Consider the following 18,971-nt stretch of genomic DNA (forward strand, 5'->3'; position numbering starts at 1 on the left):
CAAGAGGCATATACAGTATAAGTGATGTCATAGGGTTTACATTGTATCCAAAAAGTACAAGTCCGCAAAATCTTTGTACCAATCACGGATTGTGGCATTAGAATACAAAACACAATATATAAGGAAGGGTCTAATATAACTGCATTTTTTGTCGAGAAAATATAATGGTCTATTCTAAGCACTAAGGTTAAAAGAGTATATAAACATTGTTTCCAGAGAAAAGTGATATATTCTTGGTATCTGGAAGTGTACCTGTCAGATCCAATGAAACACTCATGTTCTATTTTCAACTCATGAGTTGAATGGGAGTCAATTCAAACATTCTGAATTGAGCTCAACTCTGATGGGAAGGTTACAAAAAGTAGTGTGATCTTTGATAAAAATTTATTTATTTGGCAGACAAATAGAATTAAAGTGTTTGAATAAAACAAGGTATACATTTGTTTGTATACATCAGCATTTTCAGCACGAAAGCGAACATACTTATTTTGGAAATATCTTTTTGCTGTTAAAGTAAGAGTATTGATTACCGTACAATTTTGTCAAGAACAAATTAAGAGCGAGTTTCATTTTAAGCTGTGTATTTTCTCCTAAGAGCATGTACCAAGCCATAACGTGACTGCACATAGTTTATGATCTTTCTATTGTTATCAAGAAATACAGACATCGTTGTGGACACGTGTTGCTAAGGATGGCATTCCTCGTACCAACAACTAGATCTCCTATCTAACTCAGAGCAAGTTTACGTGTGATGTTTTGTTTTTTAAGACATCCTGTCCTCTTTGTTGTAACACTTCACCATTCATTGTTCTGATAAGAGTGTCTCCTAGATAACTGATCGTCAGCGTTTGTACAGTAGCGTGCCGTGGGCCTGGCGCCTGGGCCTTCAGTGAGGTCCTACACAGTCCCACCCGAATTAATCCACCTGTTATTACCATCATTTAGATGCCATGGCTCTAGACACTATACATTTAGACAGAAACGCAGTATAACCAGGCGTTGCGTCACCTTGAAATTGACATTTTTTTCAGAGAATTGCAGGGGAAGAGTACAATACAGTACAGTTCAACTAATAGGCAAGAACATAGTCGAGTGCAACAGAGTTATATTAATATTCTTCTTCTATCCATTTCTGGTCCACAAACTTTGAGCTTTAAGTCCCCCAAAAAATAAATACAGTGTGTTCACTAAACAGCGCATTGTCGCACCCAAAGCAGTTTCACCGTGATGATAAAGACACATAACTATTCACTGAAAATAAAAGAAAACAAATAATTTGCAACATAGGCTATTTGCCATTTTATTTTGTTAATATATAGGCTATTTAATATTAACGAAATAAAATGCGAAACATACATACACATTTAATAAAAAATAACATGCATTGTATGCCTACTCACCAAAGACTGATTATTAGACAGTTGCGTGCGCTTAGGGGATCGTGAGAAAAATGCTGCAAGGCCATTGAGGTTGGCAAAGAAGACCTTGCATTCTTTAAGCTTTGAGGCTCCTTGAGTCAGTACTAAATTTAGTCGATGTGCATAGCAGTGAATGAATAAGGCCATCGGTGCCCTCTCCTTAACTTTAGCCTGCACCCCATTGAGTCCAGATGCCATGACTGCTGCGCCATCAAAACACTGTGCCACAACTTTATCCAGACTACATTCATTTTCCTCCAAGAAACGGAAAATAAGAGCGGCAATGTCATCAGCTCGCTTGCCGCTTGTCACATCTTCAAACCGGATAAATCGCTCCTTGACTCCCGTGTCCGTCACATAACGCAGGACGAGTGAGAGCTGTAGCTCCACTCTGGTGTCCCCAAACGTTTTCAAAAGCACCATTGCTTCTAAGTGCCCAGCCGTACTTTGGTGTCTCGTTGCTGCCTTGGTTAGACAACTCAAGTTTGCAAAGCCAGTGTGGCTCCAAACACCAAATCGATCACTTGCAAATAATAGGCATTCCCAGCAGTACAGTTTGCAGTGCTTCTCGGAGCCTGTGAGCCATTGACAGCGCTCATAGTTGAAACTTTGAAAGTGGCGAACGAACGAACCCCTTTCCCGCCTGTGACAGGCTTTGTGGCGTCGGGCGACCTCTCCTTACAATGTCTAACTTTTCTTGAAAAGTTCGTCTTGAGAATGGCGTTATAATTATATCCTCGACCAAATCGATATCTTCTCCTCCTTCCGCCATTGTGGGTTCAAAAAACAGTAGAACGCGAATTAATTCGTTTATCAAATTTAGTTTCCTAGATCTGCATAGACCTGCCCATAGGACCTGCCTCTCAATATTGGTAATCCAATCAAAAGACGTGGACGCCCTACGCCTGCTAGCTGGCTCCTGTGTAACACTGGAGCCAGCCAGCAGGCGTACAATAGCCAACTCTAAAGCTGATTGGTTGACACAAAATTTTAATTTCCATTCACTTTAAGCTACAAGCGCCCGCACTGTTGATTCTGAAGGCCTGAGGGCAGATTTTAGACCCCTGGCAACACATGATGGCTGAATATGATTGGATAAAAGATCTAACGTAAAGACCAGCCCTCCAAATCTCAACCTGGGGCTGGAAGCAGTGCAACCAAGAGGAAAGCTATGAAATGAAGAGTATAACTCTTACTCTGGGGAATAATTTAATACATATTTGTGGGAAAATATATTTAAAAAAATATATATTCTGATGATGTTTAGGCCAGCAGAGAAGGCCTTGCAGGCCCTGACGGCCCACCACTGCGTTTGTACCTGAGCTATGTTACACCTGTTATAATACATCACGTCTAAAAAAGGTCAACTTTACCAAACAAATAATGTCTGATTGTGTACGTGCTTTTTATGTATGTGTGTACGTGCTTTATATTTGAGTGTGTGAATGAGGTAGGCAGCCCTCTCCTATGTGTTCCCAGCCTGCAGTTCACATCTTCAGTCAAAAGAGAGCACTTGCCATCCACTTAAAGAAGCAGCAAGCTCTTACCAACTCTCTCTCTCTCTCTCTCTCTCTTGCTCTCTCTCTCTCTCTCTCTCTCTCTCTCTCTCTCTCTCTCTCTCTATCTATCACTCTCTCTCTCCCCTCTCTCTCTCTATCGCTCTCTCTCTATATATCTCTCTCTACCTCTATCACTCTTCCACCTCTCTCTCTTTCTCCCTCTCTCTATCACTCTCTCTCCCCCCTCTCTCTCTCTCTCTCTCTCTTTGTCCCTCACTCTGTCTCTCTCCCTTTCTCTCTCTCTCTCCCTCCATATTCACAATACTTTTACAATCACTTATCTAAAAGTGTCTGTGACGTGTGCAGCATTCCAGAACAGATGTTGAGTGCTGTGACTAGCCTCCCTCAATTTTGGTAAACATCTCCCATTTTCGCACTGTCAAAATGTCCCTGTCAGTGTGTCGAGCTGGAGTACGTACAAACACAAAGCGTGTGTACCTCAGTATGTCATCCCTGTCCAACTTCCCCTCCACCTATGATCCTTTAATTGACCAACTAGTTTGGGTACAAGATTCTCTGGTCTGGTGAAAGCAAGATTGAACTCTTTGGCTTGAATGCCAAGCGTCACGTCTGGAGGAAACCTGGCACCATCCCTACGGTGAAGCATGGTGGTGGCAGCATCGTGCTGTGGGGATGTTTCTCAGCAGCAGGGACTGGGAGACTAGTCAGGATCGAGGGAAAGATGAACGGAGCAAAGTACAGAGAGACCCTTGATGAAAACCTGCTCCAGAGCGCGACTTCAGACTGGGGCAAAGGTTCACCTTCCAACAGGACAACGACCCTAAGCATACAGCCCAGACAACACAGGAGTGGCTTTAGGACAAGTCTCTGAATGTCCTTGAGTGGCCTCACTGCCAAAAGTGCTTCAACAAAGTACTGAGTAAAGGGTCTGAATACTTATGTAAATGTGATATCATTTTTTAATTTTTTTTTCTTTTTTTTAAATTGTATTTTAAATACATTTTAGAATAAGGTTGTAAAACCTAACAAAATGTGGAAAACGTCAAGGGGTCTGAAAACTTTCCGAAGGCACTATATATCTAGTACATATAATATGAATTTATACAGCCAATGGTAAACAATGAAGAATCTTTCCTCTGTCACGCTAACCAATTATCAATTGTTCCTCATTCCCACCTCACCCCCCTCTCCCCCCTTTGACCTCATCATAACCCTTCTCCACCTCTTTACCGTTGGGTGTGTCTGGGGGTGTCCAGGTAATGTTGAGGGCATGGGGGGAGAGAGGAGTGACGTAGGGGGCAGGGATGTTTTCAGGGGTGCTCTCCTCTGTGTGAGCCTCGCTAGGGGGGCTGAAGGAACAGCCTCCCCCCGTACACGCCTAAACACATGGGAAACACACACACACACATGTATAAACATGCATACACACAGGAAACAAGGTTTACAAGATAAAGGTGAGTGTTTCGTTTGGACACAAAAAGTTATGTAATAACATTAATGCATTTAATAATGAGATATTAAATGTAACACATGACACAGTATAATTGAATCCTCATATATAACTGAGAGTGTACGTGTGTGTACTCACAGTGACAGTGAAGCTGTAGGTGGTGCCTGGTGTCAGGTTACGGAGGGTGTGGTCTTCAAACAGTTCCGAGCTGTTATACACACACACTGGCTCCTCCCCTTCTACTGACAGATACACACTGTAGAACTCTAACACACCATTCACCTGCTCAGGACGAGACCACCTGGAGAGAGAGAGGGAGAGGAAGTTTTATTAACGCTCGGGGATTGGAAATTATAGGTTATTTGGAGGTTTTTGAATAACTTCCTTAAAACTTTCACTGAATGTTTCAATAAGACTTTTAATAACACTACTAGCTTATTTTGGGTAAACTTTTTTTTACTCCAAGCACAGATAGGACACGTGGAAATTATTTTCCTTAGGCATTAAATCATGAAAACACATTTCTTTTTTTTGTGACACAGCATCAGTGAGATTCAAACCTATAACTTTCTGTTTTCTATCCATGGAATGAATTCACTGCGCCACCAGGATGGAGCTAGCATGCTATGTTATTTATGCATACACAGCTGTTCATTTTAGTCTATTCAAACAGAGCCCATTTAAATTAAACAGGCCCTCATTAAGATCAGGTGTGGCCGATTAGTGGGTGCGGCCAACACACCTGAACACACTTAACAAGATAGAGGGTTATGTTGATGCTGAGAACATCATGTATATATATATATATATATATATATATATATATATATATATATATATATATATATATATATATATATGTTATTAAATTACATTCTTAGAACATTCTCTGAATGTTAATAAAGTTTTCTTGTGTTTTTTTATGGAAAGTTTTCTTCACGTTCTGAGAACGGAATGCATGTTTTTAAATAACATTCTTGGTACTCTAGGTTTTTTATGGAAAGTTTCCTAACACTCTCAGAACAATTTGAGAACATGACTTAAATAGAATAAAACCATGAAGAAACCCGTAGGAAACGTTATACTGAAGTACTGAAATTCCCACAGAAGAAAGTTATTACTATACATTAGCTGAGAATGTTCCAAAGTACCATTCCCGGAAAGTTGTATGCAAAATAACCATAGGACAACCACACTCTCACCAACATATAGTTCTCAGAACGTTATGTGCTAGCTGGGTAAATATACACTGCTCAAAAAAATAAAGGGAACACTAAAATAACACATCCTAGATCTGAATGAATGAAATATTCTTATTAAATACTTTTTTCTTTACATAGTTGAATGTGCTGACAACAAAATCACACAAAAATGATCAATGGAAATCAAATTTATCAACCCATGGAGGTCTGGATTTGGAGTCACACTCAAAATTAAAGTGGAAAACCACACTACAGGCTGATCCAACTTTGATGTAATGTCCTTAAAACAAGTCAAAATGAGGCTCAGTAGTGTGTGTGGCCTCCACGTGCCTGTATGACCTCCCTACAACGCCTGGGCATGCTCCTGATGAGGTGGCGGATGGTCTCCTGAGGGATCTCCTCCCAGACCTGGACTAAAGCATCCGCCAACTCCTGGACAGTCTGTGGTGCAACGTGACGTTGGTGGATGGAGCGAGACATGATGTCCCAGATGTGCTCAATTGGATTCAGGTCTGGGGAACGGGCGGGCCAGTCCATAGCATCAATGCCTTCCTCTTGCAGGAACTGCTGACACACTCCAGCCACATGAGGTCTAGCATTGTCTTGCATTAGGAGGAACCCAGGGCCAACCGCATCAGCATATGGTCTCACAAGGGGTCTGAGGATCTCATCTCGGTATGCGGCCCCCAAAGAAATGCCACCCCACACCATGACTGACCCACCGCCAAATCGGTCATGCTGGAGGAACATCCTGCAGGCAGCAGAACGTTCTCCACGGCGTCTCCAGACTCTGTCACGTCTGTCACGTGCTCAGTGTGAACCTGCTTTCATCTGTGAAGAGCACAGGGCGCCAGTGGCGAATTTCCCAATCTTGGTGTTCTCTGGCAAATGCCAAACGTCCTGCACGGTGTTGGGCTGTAAGCACAACCCCCACCTGTGGACGTCGGGCCCTCATACCACCCTCATGGAGTCTGTTTCTGACCGTTTGAGCAGACACATGCACATTTGTGGCCTGCTGGAGGTCATTTTGCAGGGCTCTGGCAGTGCTCCACCTGCTCCTCCTTGCACAAAGGCGGAGGTAGCGGTCCTGCTGCTGGGTTGTTGCCCTCCTACGGCCTCCTCCACGTCTCCTGATGTACTGGCCTGTCTCCTGGTAGCGCCTCCATGCTCTGGACACTACGCTGACAGCCACAGCTCGCATTGATGTGCCATCCTGGATGAGCTGCACTACCTGAGCCACTTGTGTGGGTTGTAGACTCCGTTTCATGCTACCACTAGAGTGAAAGCACCGCCAGCATTCAAAAGTGACCAAAACATCAGCCAGGAAGCATAGGAACTGAGAAGTGGTCTGTGGTCACCACCTGCAGAACCACTCCTTTATTGGGGGTGTCTTGCTAATTGCCTATAATTTCCACCTTTTGTCTATTCCATTTGCACAACAGCATGTGAAAGTTATTGTCAATCAGTGTTGCTTCCTAAGTGGACAGTTGGATTTCACAGAAGTGGGATTGACTTGGAGTTACATTGTGTTGTTTAAGTGTTCCCTTTATTTTTTTGAGCAGTGTAGAACAGAGGACACCTGTAACGGCTTTCTTCCAGGGGTGAAGGAGAGGACCAAAGTGCAGCGCGGCTAGTGTTCAACATGTTTAATTAAAGAACAAGTGAAACACTACAAACATACAAAATAACAAATGTGAAAAAACCGAGACAGACCTATCTGGTGCAGACAAAACACAGAGACAGGAAACAACCACCCACAATCCCCAACACAAAAACAAGCCACCTATATATGATTCTCAATCAGGGACAACGATTGACATCTGCCTCTGATTGAGAACCATATTAGGCTGGACACAGAAACAGACAAACTAGACACACAACATAGAATTCCCACCCAGCTCACGTCCTGACCAACACTAAACAAGAAAAACACATAAGAACTCTGGTCAGGACGTTACAGTAACCCCCTCCTGAGGTGCGGACTCCGAACGCACCCCTAAAACTCAAGAGGAGGGTCTGGGTGGGCATCTGTCCGCGGTGGCGGCTCCGGCGGTGGACGAGGACACCACTCCACCACTGTCTTTGTCCCCCTCCTTAGCGTCCTTTGAGTGGCGACCCTCGCCCCCGACCTTGGCCTAGGAATCCTCCCCAAGGCCCCCACATGATTTAGGAGACAGCTCAGGACAGAGAGGTAGCTCAGGACTGAAGGGCAGCTCCGGACAGAGAGGCAGCTCTGGACTGAAGGGCAGCTCCGGACTAATGGCAGCTCCGGACTGAGGGGCAGCTCCGGACTGAGGGGCAGCTCCGGGCTGAGGGGCAGCTCATGACTGGAGGGCAGCTCATGACTGGAGGGCAGCTCATGACTGGCGGGCAGCTCATGACTGGCGGGCAGCTCATGACTGGCGGGCAGCTCATGACTGGCGGGCAGCTCATGACTGGCGGGCAGCTCATGACTGGCGGGCAGCTCATGACTGGAGGGCAGCTCATGACTGGAGGGCAGCTCATGACTGGAAGGCAGCTCATGACTGGAGGGCAGCTCATGACTGGAAGGCAGCTCATGACTGGAGGGCAGCTCATGACTGGAGGGCAGCTCATGACTGGATGGCAGCTCCTGACTGGCTGGCGGCTCTGGCAGCTCCTGACTGGCTGGCGGCTCTGGCAGCTCCTGACTGGCTGGCGGCTCTGGCAGCTCCTGACTGGCTGGCGGCTCTGGCAGCTCCTGACTGGCTGGCGGCTCTGGCAGCTCCTGACTGGCTGGCGGTTCTGGCAGCTCCTGACTGACGGACGGCTCTAGCGGCTCCTGACTGACGGACGGCTCTAATGGCTCGGGACAGACGGGCGACTCTAATGGCTCGGGGCAGACGGATGGCTCAGATGGCGCTGCGCAGACGGATGGCTTAGACGGCGCTGGGCAGACGGATGACTCAGACGGCGCTGGGCAGATGGATGGCTCAGACGGCGCTGGGCAGACGGATGGCTCAGACGGCGCTGGGCAGACGGATGGCTCAGACGGCGCTGGGCAGGCGGATGGCTCAGACGGCGCTGGGCAGGCAAGCAGCTCAGACTGCGTAGGGCATGCGAGCAGTGCAGGTGGCGTTGGGCAGACGAGCAGTGCAGGTGGCGTTGGGCAGACGGCCGACTCTGACCTGCTGAGGCGCACAGTAGGCCTGGTGCGTGGTGCCGGAACTGGTGGTACCGGATTGGAGACACGCACCTCAAGGCTAGTGCGGGGAGCAGGAACAAGGCACACTGAATTCTCAAAGCGCACTATAGGCCTGGTGCGTGGTACCGGCACTGGTTGTACCGGGCTGAGGGCACGCACCTCAGGGCGAGTGCGGGGAGAAGGAACAGTGCTTACAGGGCTCTGGAGACGCACAGGAGGCTTGATGCGTGGTGCCGGAACTGGAGGTACTGGGCTGGAGACACGCACCATAGGGAGAGTGCGTGGAGGAGGAACAGGGCTCTGGAGACGCACAGGAAGCCTGGTGCGTGGTGTAGGCACTGATGGTACTGGGCTGGGGCGGGAAGGTGGCGCCGGATATACCGGACCGTGCAGGTGTACTGGCTCCCTTGAGCACCGAGCCTGCCCAACCTTACCTGGTTGTATGCTCCCCGTAGCCCGCCCGGTGTGGGGAGGTAGAATAACCCGCACTGGGCTGTGTTGGCGAACCAGGGACACCATGCGTAAGGCTGGTGCCATGTATGCCGGCCCGAGGAGACGTACTGGAGGCCAGATACGTTGAGCCGGCTTCATGACACCTGGCTCAATGCCCAATCTAGCCCGTCCAGTGCGGGAAGGTGGAATAACCCGCACCGGGCTAAGCACACGTACAGGAGACACCGTGCGCTCTTCCGCATAACACGGTGTCTGCCCGTACTCACGCTCTCCACGGTAATCACACACCTCAGGGCGAGTACCGTGTATACTACGCCAAACCAACATCTCTCTCTCTTCGCTCTCCCACAATATCACCAACAACTCATCAAATGTCTCATAATCTCCCATCCTTTCACTTTCCTCCAATCTGTCCAATAACTCCTCCACATTCTCCGACTCGTACCTCAATTTAGCCCACTGCTCCTTCTGGTAAGCACGGGGAACTGGCTCAAATCTCCCACTTGACCCAGCCATACTCCCCGTGTACCCCCCCAAGACATTTTTGGGGGAGCCTCTCGGGCTTCCAGCCACTCTGCCTTGCTAGCTCCCGCTGCTGCTGCTGCTGCCGCTGCTGCTGTCGCTGTTGCCTGTTGCCACGCTGCTTGGTCCGGGTTTGGTGGGTGGTTCTGTAACGGCTTTCTTCCAGGGGTGAAGGAGAGGACCAAAGTGCAGCGCGGCTAGTGTTCAACATGTTTAATTAAAGAACAAGTGAAACACTACAAACAACATACAAAATAACAAATGTGAAAAAACCGAGACAGACCTATCTGGTGCAGACAAAACACAGAGACAGGAAACAACCACCCACAATCCCCAACACAAAAACAAGCCACCTATATATGATTCTCAATCAGGGACAACGATTGACATCTGCCTCTGATTGAGAACCATATTAGGCTGGACACAGAAACAGACAAACTAGACACACAACATAGAATTCCCACCCAGCTCACGTCCTGACCAACACTAAACAAGCAAAACACATAAGAACTCTGGTCAGGACGTTACAACACCTCTATCTGAGGAGGGATCAAGGAGAAAGAGAGACAGAGAGACTTGACTTGTGATGCTCTTTATTGAGACATCTTATTTTTTAAATGTAACTAGGCAAGTCAGTTAAGAACAAACTCTTGGTTACTGGCCCAACACTCTAACCACTACGCTACCTGCTGCCCCGACTGACTTAAAACCACAACAAAACCCCAGTGAAACCTCACCCCATAAAAAACTGCACCAACTCAACACCAAAGCACCATACACAATACACCATACACCATACACAATACACAATACACCATACACAATACACGTACCAAACCGGACACATATATTTTTCTGTTATTAACAATAATTAATTTCCCAAACATTACTGGCATTTCTGTGTTCTTGTTCTAATTGGCCCACACCCCCATTGAAGGCCACTCCGTTAGGAGCACTTACAATTCTAATTGGCCTAAGACCCAATAGGCACCACTCCTTAGGACCACACATTTTCTAATTGGCCCAGGGCTCAGGAGAGACCCCGGCCCCCTAGGACCACCTTCAATGTGAGCCATTTTGAGAAGTGATGAATGTATCCAGTGGTTGGTATGACTGATGAGTGTGTTACTGTACAATTAGCCTGACTAACCAATCTATCACATTACTCAGCTCATGTATACTGTGTCGATAGTGGCAGTAATTCACTCTATCATTGTGGGTAGTGAAACCAGAGAGGAGTTTTTAAACAATGATTTGATTTATTTAAAAAGAATGCTGTTTAGAAACAACTCAGGAGGAAATCCAGAGTAAACACACCATACAGGCTAATATAAATGCATACAGGCTAATATAAATGTGAAATTGACACCTATTAAAAGCTACAGTATATTAATTTCAAAGGGTATCAAAGTGAGATTTTGCCATAGGAAAAACTATATCTGATGTGTGTAGTGTGTACTGTAAGCGTACGTTGGACAGAAAAGTGTGCGTGCTCGCCTGTGTAGGTACGCGTGTGCTGGCCAAGCGAGGGCAGGGGGGGAGAGGAGAATGTGTTTCTGCTGATATTGTTTTGTGCATATCCAGCAGGCAGGCCTCTCAACCTTTCTCACAGGCAGATTGCAACACAACAAAAGAATATTGAACACGTATGATCCCTCCACCTTGCCTATTAGGATTCTGCTAACAAGGCAGTACCTCTCAGCTCACAGGCCACAGCTACAGCATCAAAGGAGAGAAACAGAGAGAGAGAGATATAGAATCTTTAATGTCAAATTACAGCAAAACTACTATTTTTTCTCTCTCTAATCTCTAATCCCTCTCAATTTCTTTCTCTCACCACTTCTTTCTCTCACCAGTCTCCCTTGAAAAAAAAATCTCTCTCGCTTTGTGTGTGTATGCATGGGTGTGTACTCCTATGTCCTCTATGTATTCTCCTTGTCCTTTTACTAGGGATGTGACAAATACAAAAAATGTCTTAACGTTAAAACAGCAATTTTTTTGTTATTTGTTCTCCATTAAAACAAGAATAAGAATGAACAAAATACCACGTGAATTCACAATGTAGCTCTGCTGCTGCTGCTAGCAACGGTGTGGGTCTCTCGGTATGTCTCTTTCAGATGGTAAAGCATTGCACCTGTACTACCATTACTGTACAACTTCAGTAAGGCATTGCCTATCATCAATGAGTAGGCTAGGGTATTCTACACTCAACAGACTGAAGACTGAACACACACTCACATCATTAGCGAAGAGAAAGAGCAGGTGAGCTAGCACGAGGCTGTATCGCATTAGTGGAAACCAAGACTATTCTCAAGGTAGGTCTGCCGGTTTTGACTAGCAGAAGTTACTTTTCGTAGCAGGTAGGAGAACTTACGCAGCAGGTTAGGAGAATTAACGTGGCAGGTTAAGAGAATTCGGTTAGGAAAGGGTTGGGGTTAGCTAAAATTGTCCCAGACGACGTGACAACCAGGCCTGCCCTGAGGACTGTCTTGGTTTCCACTAATGCGATGCTGCCAGTGCAAGAGAGAGAGAGGAAGGGGCAGGCAGAAAGAACCGTGGTGCCCATACAGAGCCTTCAGAAAGTTTTCACACCCTTTGACTTATTCCACATTTTGTTCTGTTACAGCCTGAACTCAAAATTGATTAAATATATATTTTTTTCTATTTACATGCAATAACCGAAAATTACAAAGTGAAAACATGTATTTAGACATTTCTGCAAATTGATTGAAAATAAAACACAGAAATATCTATTTTACGTCGGTATTCACAACCATGAGTCAATACATGTTAGAATCACCTTCAGCAGCGATTACAGTTGTGAGTCTTTATTTCACCTTTATTTAATTAGGCAAGTCAGTTAAGAACAAATTCGTATTTACAATGACAGCCTAGGAACAGTGGGTTAACTGCCTTGTTCAGGCAGAACAACAGAACTTTACCTAGTCAGCTCAGGGATTCGATCTAGCAACCTTTCAGTTACTCGCACAACACTCTAACCACCAGACTACCTGCCTCTAACCACTAGGCTACCTGCCTCTAACCACTAGGCTACCTGCCTCTAACCACTAGGCTACCTGCCGCCGCTAAGACCTTTGCCCATTATTCTTTTGAAAATACTTCAAGCTCTGTCAAATTGGCTGTTGATCATTGCTAAACAAGCATTTTCAAGTCTTGCCATAGAGATTTAAGTCAAAACTGTAACTTGGCCACTCAGGAACATTCACTGTCTTCTTGGTAAGTAACTTCAGTGTAGATTTGGCCTTGTGTTTTAGGTTATTGTGCTGCTGAAAGGTGAATTAAACTTAGTGTCTGGTGGAAAGCAGACTGAATCAGGTTTTCCTCTAGGACTTTGCCTGTGCTTAGCTCCATTCTGTTTATTTTTTTTACCCTGAAAAACTTCCCAGTCCTTAATGATTACAAGCATACCCTTAACATGATGCAGCCACCACTATGCTTAAAAATATGGAGAGTGGTACTCAGTAATGTGTTTTATTGGATTTGCCCCAAACATAACACTTTGTATTCGGGACAAAAAAGTTAATTGCTTTGCCCCATGTTTTGCAGTATTACTTTAGTGCCGTGTTGCAAACAGGATGCATGTTTTGTAATATTTATATTTTGTACAGGCTTCCATCTTTTCACTCTGTCAATTAGGTTAGTATTGTGGAGTAACTACAATGTTGTTGATCCATTCTCAGTGTTCTCTTATCACAGCCATTAAACTCTGTAACTGTTTTAAAATCACCATCGGTTTCCTTCCTCTCCGGCAACTGAGTTAGGAAGGACATCTGTATCTTTGTAGTGACTGGGTGTATTGATACACCATCCACAGTGTAATTAATAACTTCACCATGCTCAAAGGGATATTCAATGTCCGTTTTTTTTTACCCATCTACCAATAGGTTCCATTATTTGCGAGGCACTGGAAAACCTCCCTGGTCTTTGTGGTTGAACCCGTGGTTGTAATTCACTGCTCGACTGAGGGACCATACAGATAATTGTATGTTTGGGGTACAGAGATGAGGTAGTCATTCAAAAATGATGTTAAACACTATTATTGCACACAGATTGAGTCCATGCAGCTTATTATGTGACTTGTTAAGCACATTTTTACTCCTAAACTTATTGAATCTTCCCATAACAAAGAGGTTGAATACTGATTGACTCAAGACATTTCAGCTTTTCATTTTTTATTAATTTGTACAACTTTTGAAAAACATTATTCCACTTTGACATTATGGGTATTGTGTGTAGGCCAGTGACACAACATCTAAATTGTTATTTTAAATTCAGGCTGTAACAACAGAAGTCAAGAGGTGTGAATACTTTCCGAAGGCAATGTATATCTTGGTAAACTGTGTATCTTGTTTGCCTCTTGCCTCTTCCTCTCAGAAAATAATGTTTTGTGATAACTGCACTTTGATATTAATGTTGTTTTTTGGTTATTCATTTTTCTTAATGTTAAGGATCCCAACTTCGTGTAACGGTTTTAATGTTCACACCCCTACCTTTTACCTTGTGTGGTCATCAGTAAAGTGCTGACATTTCCCTGAGAGGGAGATCAGTGTTTCTCACCCTAACCTACCGTCTGCATACACTCTTCTCTATTCTGATTTATTCATTCACCCTCTGCTGTTCTCTTCTCCACCCTCTCTCCGGTGTGTGGCGCGCTGCTCTCCTGCTGTGGGTCTTAAGTGATGGTGGTCAGGGGCTCTAATGGCACACACACTCTATAATATAGAGACTCATACAGTCTCTCTCTCTCTCTCTCTCTCTCTCTCTCTCTCTCTCTCTCTCTCTCTCTCTCTCTCTCTCTCTCTCTCTCTCTCTCTCTCTCTCTCTCTCTCTCTCTCTCTCTCTCTCTCTCTCTCTCGTTGGAGGACAGTCAATGCCATGTAGTCTGAAGCCATCTATCTACCTATACGGCCACAGTCTTTCTAAAGGTGTCATATTCAATGACATGGAGAGTTGTTTATGGCTATAATACCCTGCTCAGAGATACACACACACACACACATCCCTATGCTGTACCTCAGTGGTGTGTATGGAGCAGTTACACACCTATTCCTATACAGAATCTATAAACAACATCTCCACATAGACATTCAAGATACTTCCTGAACAGGTTTAAAAACAGTTTTTTAGAAATGTTTGCTAATTTATATAAAATAAAATGGAGATATCACATTTACATACGTTTTCCTACCCTTTACCTAGTACTTTGTTGAAGCACCTTTGGCACCATTTACAGCCTCGAGTCTTGTTGGGTATGACGCTACAAGCTTGGCTCACCTGTATTTGGGGAGTTTCTCCCATTCTTCTCTGCCGACCCTCTCAAGCTCTGTCACGTTGGATGGGGAGTGTTGCTGCACAACTATTTTCAGGTCTCTCCAGAGACGTTCAATCGGGTTCAAGTCCAGGCTCTGGCTGGGCCACTCAAGGACATTCAGAGACTTGTCCTGAAGCCACTCCTACGTTTTCTTGGCTGTGTGCTTAGAGTCGTTGTCCTGTTGGAAGGTGAACCTTCGCCCCAGTCTGAGGTCCTGAGCGCTTCGGAGCAGGTTTTCATCTAGGATCTCTCTGTACTTTGCTCCATTCACCTTTGCCTTGATCCTGACTAGACTCCCAGTCCCTGCCGCTGAAAAACATCCCCACAGCATGATGCTGCCACCACCATGCTTCACCGTAGGGATGGTGCCAGGTTTCCTCCAGAGGTGACACTTGGCATTCAGGCCAAAGAGTTCAATCTTGGTTCCATCAGACCAGAGAATCTTGTTTCTCATGGACTGAGAGTCTTTAGGTGCCTTTGGCAAACTCCAAGCCGTCATGTTCCTTTTACTGAGGAGTGGCTTCTGTCTGGTCACTCTACCATAAATGCCTGATTGGTGGAGTGCTGATGGTTATCCTTCTGGAAGGTTCTTTAGAGCTCTGTCAGAGTGACCATCGGGTTCTTGGTCACCTCTCTGACTAAGGCCCTTATCCCCCAATTTCTCAGTTTGGTCAGCTCTAGGAAGAGTCTTCGTGGTTCCAAACGTCTTCCATTTAAGAATGATGGAGGCCACTGTGTTCTTGGGGACCTTCAATCCTGCATAATACTGTCTCGAAGCTCTACGGACAATTCCTTCAATCTCATGGCTTGGTTTTTGCTCTGACATGCACTGTCAACTGTGGAACCTTATATAGACAGGTGTGTACCTTTCCAAATCATGTCAAATCAATTGAATTTACCACAGGTGGACTCCAATCAAGTTATAGAAACATCTCAAGGATGATCAATGGAACCACAATGCACCTGAGCTCAATTCTGTCTCATAGCAAATGGTCTGAATACTTATGTAAATAAGGTATTTCTTATTTTACATTTTTTATACATTTGCAAACATTTCTAAAAACCTGTTTTCACTTTGTCATTAGGGGGTATTGTGTGTAGATTGCTGAGGGGCAAAAAAACATTTAATCCATTTTAGAATAAGGTTGTAATGTAACAAAATGTGGAAAAAGTCAAGGGGTCTGAATACTTTCCCAAGGCACTGTATATATATTTATTCCGGATATTGCTCGTTCTGATATTTCTTAATTTCTAGATGTGTTTATTTTTCTGGATTATGTATGTGTTGTATTTTTTGTATTGCTAGGTATTACTGCACTGTTGGAGCTAGAAACACAAGTATTTTGCTGCACCTGCGAAATCATCTGTGTACGCCAAAATTTTTACTTTGATTTGATTTGTGCAGTGCTAGTAGAGATGTGTGTGTGTACTACTCAGTAGAGGTGTGTGTGTACTTACTGTATGTAGACGGTGCGGGAGTCTAGCACGGTGAGGCTGGGAGGCTCCATGTCTCCAGGTGGCTGCTGGGAGGTGAGCAGGGTGACCTGGGAGCTGTTAGAGCAGCCCGCCACCGTACACACACTTAGCACGAACATATGGGGAGAATACACACCTAAACCTGCAACACACACAAGTTTTTAACAGACGCTTCAAAATGGTTCATACAGAAAGCAACAGGATCTCAGAGCTTCGGAATTCAACGTATTATGGATGACCGTTTATTGTGTAGTGTTAGGGCAAAAACACAAAACGTAGTTTGGGGAAGGCTCTGCAAATCAACCGACCTCATACCATCAAGTTTCATCAACTATTATCACTGCTTTTTCAATACCTTTTTAAACGTCTGAAATCAAACTGTATTTGTAGTGATCAGGCTGACAGAGACATGGTCTGAAAGTCCAAAATAAAGCAGAGACATACATGTTTTCAGTCTGCAGACACTATACCACCCTTCATGATTTCCACAATAGGGAATAGGACAAGGGGTTGTATACATACACACACACGCACTTACACACACACGCAAACACACACACACAGAGCGAGCCCACAGTGGGCGGATTTGTTGGTTATTTGTAGTGTTAGGCAGGAAGCAGGGCACCTGACTGAGAGCTTTGTGTTTCAAAGAGACGCTGAGGAAATACTCTGCAGTCAGAGAGGAAGGGGGGTGAGAGGAGATGAGAGAAAGGAGGAAGGGGGAGAAAGAAAGGGTAGAGAATTGGACACAGGAGGGAAAGAGGAGAACAAAAGAAGGAAGAGAGGAGGAGAGCGAGAGGAGGAAGGGGAGAGAGCAGAGAAGGGAGAGCAGAGAGAAGAAACAAATTAGAACGGGAGAGAGAAAGGAGAAACGAATGGCAGGGAATCCAAACTCTCAGCAGGGGGTCCACTACAATGCTCTGACAACACACACACACACACACACACACACACACAATCAGACAGAGGAGAGAAGATAGGGTGGGTAAGAGATGGAAGGAATGAGAGGAAGATAACTATAGGGGAAGAGAGAATGGGGCCGCATAGAGAAATCTACCTTAAAACAGATCCCAAATCTGGTGGGAAACACGCTTACATCTCTCCTTCCCTCCTAAACTCTGGACGGACTTCTGACATACAGCCAATTGTAGCTATAATTTGTTAATTTATTATCTTTACATTAAGTATAGGTGAAGTGTTTTTCTTTTCTTTTAGTGCATACATTTGTATTGTCTATAACAGTTAAACATGATACTGTGTCGGAGATGACTGTAATACAGCTCTGTGTCTTTAATGGCATTAATCCCATATAATTACCACACTCATAATCCTCATAATCACTATGAACATCAGACACACTGTATTACCACATTACTGATAATACCAGTCTCCACTACTACCACTCACTATTAACAGCACATCATACTGTGTGTGTGTGTGAGAGAGAGAGTGTGTGTGAGTGTCTGTGTGTGTGTGTGTGTGTGTGTGTGTGTGTGTGTGTGTGTGTGTGTGTGTGTGTGTGTGTGTGTGTGTGTGTGTGTGTGTGTGTGTGTGTGTGTGTGTGTGTGTGTGTGTGTGTGTGAGAGAGAGAGTGTGTGTGTGAGTGTCTATGCGTGTGTGTGTGTGTGTGTGTGTGTGTGTGTGTGTGTGTGTGTGTGTGAGAGAGAGAGTGTGTGTGAGTGTGTGTGTGTGTGTGTGTGTGTGTGTATGTGTGAGAGAGAGAGAGTGTGTGTGAGTGTCTATGTGTGTGTGTGTGTGTGTGTCTATGTGTGTGTGTGTTATTCCCCTGGCAAGTTAGAGATGCTCTGTCTCTTTCAAATGCTAATCCCCCTTTTCATTTAGTTTTTCTTCACTCTTTCCTCTTTCATGTAGCACTCATCCCTCTGCACTGACAGGGAAGCAGTGGCAGGACTATCCACACACACACACACACACACGCACACTCTCTCTCTCTCTCTGTCTCTTCTCTCTCTCACTCTCTCCCTCACTCTCTTGCCTCTCTCTCTTCTCTCTCTCTCTGTCTTTCTCTCCTCTCACCAGTGATATTGAGGTGTGTGTTGTTCCCTTGGTAGAGTAGTTGTCCATTGTGGTATAACAGGTAATCAGTGATGAGGCCATTGGGTCTGGCAGGGGGACCCCAGGACACAGCCAGAGAGGAGGGGGTCGACACAGCACTGGGAGGGGACACATCCTCTGGAACTGCAGGGACAGACGAGGACGTTACATTTTATAATTGAATAGGACAGAATAAAACTGAATATAATAGAATGGAACAGAATAGAATGGAACAGAATAGAATAGAACAGAATAGAATGGAAGAGAATAGAATAGAATGGAAGAGAATATAATAGAATGGAAGAGAATATAATAGAATGGAACAGAATAGAATAGAACAAAATAGAATGGAACAGAATAGAATAGAATGGAAGAGAATA

At 44.9% G+C, this 18,971-nt stretch overlaps 1 protein-coding gene across 1 annotated transcript in view; it reads right to left on the minus strand.

Moving 5' to 3' along the window:
* ush2a (Usher syndrome 2A (autosomal recessive, mild)) overlaps positions 1-18,971 on the minus strand; it is a 462,322-nt gene that overhangs the window by 195,483 nt on the left and 247,868 nt on the right. The window contains exons 36-39 of the mRNA XM_071365050.1: positions 18,574-18,735; positions 16,519-16,678; positions 4,527-4,689; positions 4,169-4,316 (exon numbers count right to left, since the gene is read on the minus strand). Of these exons, the coding sequence (XP_071221151.1) occupies positions 4,169-4,316; positions 4,527-4,689; positions 16,519-16,678; positions 18,574-18,735 (633 nt within the window). The remainder of the gene's footprint in view (positions 1-4,168; positions 4,317-4,526; positions 4,690-16,518; positions 16,679-18,573; positions 18,736-18,971) is intronic.

This window comes from Salvelinus alpinus, chromosome 25 (assembly GCF_045679555.1).
Source record: "Salvelinus alpinus chromosome 25, SLU_Salpinus.1, whole genome shotgun sequence".
In the NCBI taxonomy this organism is placed as follows: Eukaryota; Metazoa; Chordata; class Actinopteri; order Salmoniformes; family Salmonidae; genus Salvelinus; species Salvelinus alpinus.